Here is a 7,732-nt window from a genome sequence, read left to right as displayed (position 1 = left end):
TTGACCTTCCTGTTTCTTTGTATACCTTTTGATTTTGTTGTTGGAAGAACTGGGTACAGCTTTTGCCCATTTGAATCCAGTGATGTGGTAACTCTGGAAATCAATCTCCCCTCTTCCTAGGATTGCAGGATTTTCATATAGGATGTGTGTTTGTTTGTTTTTAATATTGTAGGCTGTGTGGGTAACAAGGATCATCCTGATGTATAAGCTTAAGGGTCTTCTAAGGTCTTTTCTCAGACCTGTACATTTGCCTGGGTATGTTACAACCACTTTCTAATTTTCCCTGTATATGCATTTGCTTTTGAATGTCCTGGTCTTTAATGGTTGAAATCCCAAAAGAGGAAAGAAAACTGGTTTGGGAAGAAATAATCCAGCCTTGGAAATCACTTAAGCTAGAGTTGGACGGGCTTGCAACAATAGGGGGATGAACCGCAACAGTGGCTGCCCCCTCTTTATTTGTCCCTCTGCGATCAGAAGTAGCAATCAGCGACTGGAGCGCACATCCCAATATTTGGAGGACAAGGGTCCTTTTTGCCCATGTAGGCTGCCACAAGTTGTGTCAAGCTATTTCAGGAACATATGCACAGTTGCTTATTTCAGAGCAGAAATGGAGGATGGGCTGCTGCTACCCTGCTAATAACTGAAATTGACAGAAATTAACTACAGTTTATTGTTCAAACCTTCTCCTGAAGTTGCAAAGTCTTCAATATCCAGTAGACTCCCAAGTCCCAAAATAGTTATATCAGACAGAGTCCACCAGTACAGTAAAGGTTTAGTAGGGGAGACAGATTCCTGGTTCTTCCTACTCTGCCATCTTCCCAGAGTTCTCTCAAATTGATTTTTTCCTGTATAGTATTAGGGGTCCAGTTTCATTCTTATATGTGTTGTATTCAGTTGCTTCATCACCACTTGTTGAAGACTCTCTTTTCCCCATTGAATTGTCGTGGCACTTTTGTGGAAAATCGTTTGACCATATATGTCAATTTTTTTCTGGGCTATTTTTCTATTTTATTGGTCTAAATAATCTGTTTTTATGACAGTGCCATGCTGTTTTGGTTACTGTAGCTTTGTAGTAAGTTTTGACATCAGGAAGTGTGAGTCCTCCAACTCAAAACAGTTAAATGAAAAAAAAAAAAAAAACAAACAAAACAGTTAAATGTTGTTTTGGCTATTCTGGATCCCTTGGATTTTCATATGAATTTTAGCATCAGCTTGTCAATTTATGCAATAAAGGCAGGTGGAATTTTGATAGCAATTAAGCTAAATCTATAGATCAACTTGGGTAGTTTTGCATACTTAACAGTATTAATCTTCTGATCCATGAACACAGACATCTTTACATTTATTTAGTTCTTTCTTTCAATGATGTTACATAGTTTCCAGTGTTTAAGTCTTACCCTTTTGAGGTATTTATTCCTATTTTTGATGCTATGGTAAGTGAGATTATTTCCTTAATTTCATTTTCTGGTTGTTCTTTGCTGATGAATAGAAATACAGTTGATTTTTATGTGTTGATCTTGTATCTTCCAAATTTGGGACTCGTGTATTAGCTCTAATAGTTTTTTTGGAGTTTTTAGGATTTTCTGTATGATCATGTGATGTCATGATCATATCATCTATGAATAGAGGTATTTCTCTTCCTTTCCAAATCTGGTTGCTTTTCTTTCATTTTCTTCCCTAATTGCCCTGGCTAGAAGCTCCAATACAATGTCAAGTACATATGGCAAAAGTAGGCATCTTTGTCTGGTTCCTGATTTTAGGAAGAAAGCTTTCAGTAATAGGGTGCTTGGGTGGCTCAATTGGTTAAGTAACTAACTCTTGGTTTCAGTTCAGGTCATGATCTTGAGGTCATAAGATTGAGCCTGAGGGTTCTGTGCTGGGTGTGGAACCTACTCGATTCTCTCCCTCTGCCCCTCTGCCAGCCTCCCACTCCCCCCCCCCCCCCCGCCCGACTCTTGTGCATGCTATCTCTCAAATAATCTTTTTTTTTTTTTTTTTTAAGAAAGCTGCCAGTCTTTTACCATTAAGTATTGTGTTAACTGTGAGTACTTTTATAGATACTCTTTATCAGATTGAGAACTTATTTTCTGTTTCTAGTTAGTTGAATGGTTTTATTATGAAGTAGTATTGGATTTTTGTCCAATGATTTTTCTGTGGCAGTTGAGATGTTGAAGCTTTTATCCTCTATTAATATAGTGTATATACATGTGGTGGGCCAACCTTGTATTTCTGAGGTCAATCCTATATAGTCATGATGTAGAATTTTATTTTTAGGATTTTACTTAGCACACACATGAGCAAGGGGAGGGGCAGAGAGAGAAGCAGACTCCCCACTGAGCAGGGAGGCCAACAGGGGGCTCAATCCAGGGACCCCAAGATCATGACCCGAGCTGAAAATGGATGGACACTTAATCAATGGAGCCTCCCAGACACCCTCATGGTGTATAATTTTTTATATGCCTCTGGATTCAGTTTGCTAATGTAGGATTGTTACATCTATATTCATAAAAATATTGGTCTGTAGTTTTCTTATGATTTCTTTTTTTTTTTTTAAGAGTGAGTGAGCATGTGCAAGCAGGGGAGGGGCAGAAGGAGAGGGAGAATCTTGAGAATCTTAAACAGGTTCCATCCCCAACATGGAGTCCGACCAGGGGCTCAGTCTTACCATCATGACCCGAGCCAAAATCAAGAGTCATTTGCTTAACTGGTTGGACACCCAGGCGCCCCATGATATACTTTTATTCGAGGAAAAATAGTATCTGCCCACTTCAGATGCCTAGATGACCACTCAGAACCTTGAACCTTGCCTTTGGTAGGTATACCCAAGTTCTAGACCTTTGTATAATAGATGGGCTTCTCCCAGTCCCATCCCAGTGGGACTGGGGGGGCGGGAGGTTACCAGGATTCTTTCCCAAGTAGTTTTTCGGTGTAGCGCTGATTGTTTTTGCCATCCTTGGTGGTGTTTAAGAGCCTTTCTTCTGGAAACTATCATCTTAGAGGAGTGTTTCACAGCTGGTTTTGGAGACAGTGAAAGCATTCAAAGATCATTTCTAAAAAGTTGACTGTAGTAGCTATTTTATTAAAGTTGTATAGAGCAGATCTGAAAAATCTGTGTTTTGGGGGGAATTTTTTTGTTTTATTGGGGGAGTTGTTTGTTTTTGCATTTTCAATATTAGAAATTGTTCTTTTAGGATTATATTTTCTTATAAATATCTCATTAGTTCTTTGTCATTCTGGATCCAAACACCAGAACTACTCAAGTTTATTACTCAAAGCCACGGTGAAAGCAAGAGGCATGGTCCTCAGCCACCACTTGGCATTTTTCTGAGCCCCCTATGATCCAGCCCACTTCTCGCCCACAGGTACCACGGACACAGACCTCTCGGCCGGAATCTCCAGGGATGACCAGCCCCTCCCCGCGCATCCAGATAATCTCCACCGACTCTGCGGTAGCTTCACCTCAGCGAATTCAGGTATCTGCACCAATCCCACATGGTTCCAGCCTCCTGCCCAAAGGCAGTCCTGCCTTCTGAATCCTTTCCAGAACAAACCTGCCTCGGAATCTCACTATGGAGTTGTGCTTCTTGGTCATCAAGTACAGTACAACCCCCTTGATTCTTTAAAAAAGAAAAAAGCTTACATTGATTGAACTAACTTTTAATGCAAAAGTCTAAACTGTTGTTTGAAACTATTAGGATCAATGTACCATTTAATTACTTACATGCTTCCAAATTGAGAGGCTGCATGTCCTAGTAGTTAAGTGGATGAGCCTCCATTTGAAGTCAGCACCCTACTTTTTAGTATTTTGACCTTGAAAATTACCTTTTCAGTGCCTCCCTTTTTTCCATTTAGAAAATGTATTTAAACCTCATTAGGTTATTGTGAGAAATCAATGGAATATTGCTTGTAAAGTGCTTAGAATAGTGATGGGCACATACTGATGTTTAGTATGTACTAATTATCTGTATACAGTAACGTTTATTGCTAGTATTGTTGTTAACTAATTGATATTCACTTATATAAGTTCAGTCTTCCCCAGAGCTCTGACCCTGCCTCTCATCCATTGAACAAAGAGAAGATAGGTGTATTGAAATCATGATCAACACACTGAGAGGAAGGGACAGTATGTTGATGACACACAGATTAAAGATGCAAAGTTACCTTAATAAGCTGAATCAAAAGGCCAAACAAAAAAAAGTGGAAAAAAAAAAAACAATAAGTGGCAGAAAAAACATTAGTTAACATAACATGAGTTTGAGAGAATTCCAGGGAGGACTGGTAATTTGAGTGAATGGCTTCATACATAGTTGATTCCAAGCTCAGTGCAAGTGAACAGTATTATATCACAACTAGATAATTTCTGTAACATTTACCCACTCTTAAAAGTGATTTTTATGGACTACCTATTATAAACTAAGCGTAGAAGAGTTCTAATAAGTAAAATTATAAAGAAGTTAAAGATTATTTTCTCATTATGTCTGTATTGCATACGAATTTAAACACTGAAGCTCATGTAAGTCATTTTAACTTCATACCAGTAGGAAACACATATCTTGAGTGTTTGGAAATTCAGAATTATTCCTCAGAATTAGGAACTTTCTAGCTAAATTATTTATTCTCTTTAATTTTGTTCTTATTTGTTCATTATGACTTGAAAGTAGGTCCTTTTTAGTTTTGTGTGGTAAATGTTAGGATTCTGCCTATATAACTCTCCCCACTCTGGAAAAGGAGCTAACTGCATTTAACCATGGCCTCACAACATCTGAGGGCAGATGAGAACATAGAAAGTTCCCCAGGAAACTGTCAGTTAGCTAGAGTAAGTATCAAGAGTAGTGCACATTTCCCCCATATTGGTATGAGAAGAATCTCTCTTTTCCTAAAGGGCCACTTTAGTATTCCATTTCTTTTTTTTTTTTTTTTAAGATTTTATTTATTTATTCATGAGAGACACACACACACACAGAGAGAGAGAGAGAGGCAGAGACACAGGCAGAGGGAGAAGCAGGCTCCATGCAGGGAGCCCGACACGGGACTCAATCCCAGGTCCCCAGGATCACACCCTGGGCCGAAGGTGGTGCTAAACCGCTGAGCCACCCGGGCTGCCCTAGTATAGTATACCATTCTTCAAGTGGGGCTATTCCCACGTGCTGGTGTTTGGCCCATGGTGACACTGCTGTCCAGCTGGATTGCGGTAAGGTCCCTTGAACAGAAAAGTCTTGTAGAATAGATGTTTGGTGTTGAGCTTTTAGTCTCTCTGGCGAAGATAACCTTTTGGCAAGAGTTTTATGTGCAGTGAATATAGTTGAAATCTTTACATTATGAACTCTCAATAAAATTGGACATACCCTAAGTGCAACTGAACTGTATTTCAAGGTTTGGTGTTTTGTTTTGTTTTGTTTTAAAGGAAAGTTAAGGTTATAGAATGATTCCTTGATTCTTGATGTTGGTGGTGTTGGCTTCAATGAAGTTTTCGTTTCTAGCCCTGACTTCAGTGATGAATCTCCAACACCCTGAGGCCTGGAGAGAGAATAGGTGCAGTGTTTTCATGAATAACAGTGCTTAGAGCCTCAATGGTGGCTTCTGTGATAAAGCTGGGAGGGAAAGATACAGTAAGGGTGATAGGGCTAGGTGACATTGAGGAGCTTTGGCTCTGAATGGAACAGACTTGGGATCAAATCTTGTCTCCACTCAGCTATGTGACTCTGGAGAAAGTTTCTGTAACCTCTATGGCTATAAAATGACAGTAATAGTACCTATCTAATAGGACTTTAAAAGGATTAAATGCTAAGTTTTATTTTTATGTAATTTCAGATTTACAGAAAATAGTACTGGGAAATCCTGTATATATACCCAGATTCACTGTTGTTTGTTAACATTCTGAGTGAATATACATACATGTTTTCTGAATCATTTGAGAATAGATATCGCACCTCTTTGCCCTAAATGTCTCAGTATGTATTTTCTAAGAACAATGACATTTTCTTACATAATGACAATCTATAGTTATCAAAATCAGGGAATTTTTTTTTTTTTTAAGATTTATTTATTTATTCATTCAGAGAGAGTGAGAGAGAGGCAGAGAGAGAAACAGGCTCCACGCAGGGAGCCGGACGCGGGACTCGATCCCGGGTCTCCAGGATCACGCCCTGGGCTGCAGGCGGCGCCAAACCGCTGCGCCACCGGGGCTGCCCAAAATCAGGGAATTTTAAAAAAAAATCAGGGAATTTAATATTGAAACATGATATTATCTAATCCATAGTTCATATTCTAAACTGTCATCAGTTGTCACAGTTAAGTCCTTTATAGCTGTTTTCTCCCACAGCAAGATTTATGTTACTGTTTTTAATAATGATAACAAGGTGACAGCACAAGACCAATATATCTATTTATGCAGGCCAGCAGAAGGTGATCTAGAACATAGACATGTATCTATCAGTATCTTGTCATCCCAATAGCTGCAAAGGGGCTTTGGGGCCAAGCAGGAAGGGTGGCAGTCCTCAGAGTGGGAGGAGTAGCCTGTGGCTAGCATTTAGAGCCATGTTGTGGGGATAACAGAGGACTAAGGTGGGGGCTATGGAAGAGATAGGGAGGTAAGAAGAGCCATAGGAGAGCACCCACTTGTCTGAGAATGCGGCTTAATCAGACCCATCCAATCACAAGGTAGCTTCTCAATAAATCTCATAGATTTTCTTCAGAATGCAGTGTTTGCAAATTTTGTCTTTTTTGCTTCCCACATGACATAAACATTAGTTTCAAATATATATTTTTTAATTGAGCTTTTAAAGCAGTCAAAGTAGATGAAAAGAAAAACACACTTGAACCTGTCATAAACCAAATTTGACATACTGGAGATCATCTGGCATGCTCACTTGTACTGCCATGTTCATTTTTGGTGGCAGACCTTGGTATAAAGCTTCTCTTGCCATTTTTGTGTATTTTAAGGTTTTTGAGATATTTCTCTATACTCCCCACTTCAAGTTCATGTTTTGTTTTGTTTTTTAAGATTTTGTTTATTTATTCATGAGAGACAGAGAAAGAGAGAGGCAGAGACACAGGCAGAGGGAGAAGCAGGCTCCATGCAGGAAGCCCGATGTGGGACTCGATTCCGGGTCTCCAGGATCACATCCTGGGCTGATGGTGGTGCTAAACCGCTGAGCCACCCGGGCTGCCCAAGTTTGTTTTAAGAGCATCATTGTATTCAGTGTTTGACCTACGGAAATGTTTGAATTTGAGCTTGTATAAAATATATGATAAAATACTTCTTTGGTGTACTTTATATATTGAGGTTTCACATTTTACTAGGAAGGACTTCTGTTATATATTGTTTAAGAGTTTGAAATCTTTACTTGGGCTCTTAAAGCACCTTCTTACCTATTTCCCTCTTCTATCAGCTCTTTATTCCTGCACATCTCTTCTTGAATGCCAGTTTGTTCTCTGTCCTTTCCATGTCCACAACCATCTGATGTTTTCTTTCTCACTGTGATATTCTGGCCTCTCTCAGGTACTCATTGCTGTAACAAAATTACACCACACCAAACAAGTAGGGTAAACAATACATCTCCCTCCCTCCTTTTCAAATAGTTCCCCTTTCTCTTCAGTGGCAATTTTGATATCCTGTGGATGCTGCAGTGAATAACCTTTTTTACCTGTCTAATTTAGCACATCTGTAGGATCAATTCCTAAAACTAGGACTACAGGAGAAAGGGTATATCCATGTTTAAGTTTTTTATTC

The 7,732-nt window shown here is 39.3% G+C and overlaps 1 protein-coding gene across 6 annotated transcripts in view; it reads left to right on the top strand.

The window, feature by feature from the left end:
- NR2C2 (nuclear receptor subfamily 2 group C member 2) overlaps positions 1 to 7,732 on the top strand; it is a 100,157-nt gene that overhangs the window by 48,633 nt on the left and 43,792 nt on the right. For all 6 annotated transcript variants that reach the window (XM_041762273.1, XM_041762278.1, XM_041762279.1 and 3 more), the window contains one exon: positions 3,363 to 3,473. In XM_041762273.1, the coding sequence (XP_041618207.1) occupies positions 3,363 to 3,473 (111 nt within the window). The remainder of the gene's footprint in view (positions 1 to 3,362; positions 3,474 to 7,732) is intronic.

This window comes from Vulpes lagopus, chromosome 7, assembly GCF_018345385.1.
Source record: "Vulpes lagopus strain Blue_001 chromosome 7, ASM1834538v1, whole genome shotgun sequence".
Lineage (NCBI taxonomy): Eukaryota > Metazoa > Chordata > Mammalia > Carnivora > Canidae > Vulpes > Vulpes lagopus.
This window is presented reverse-complemented; position numbering and strand designations above follow the sequence as displayed.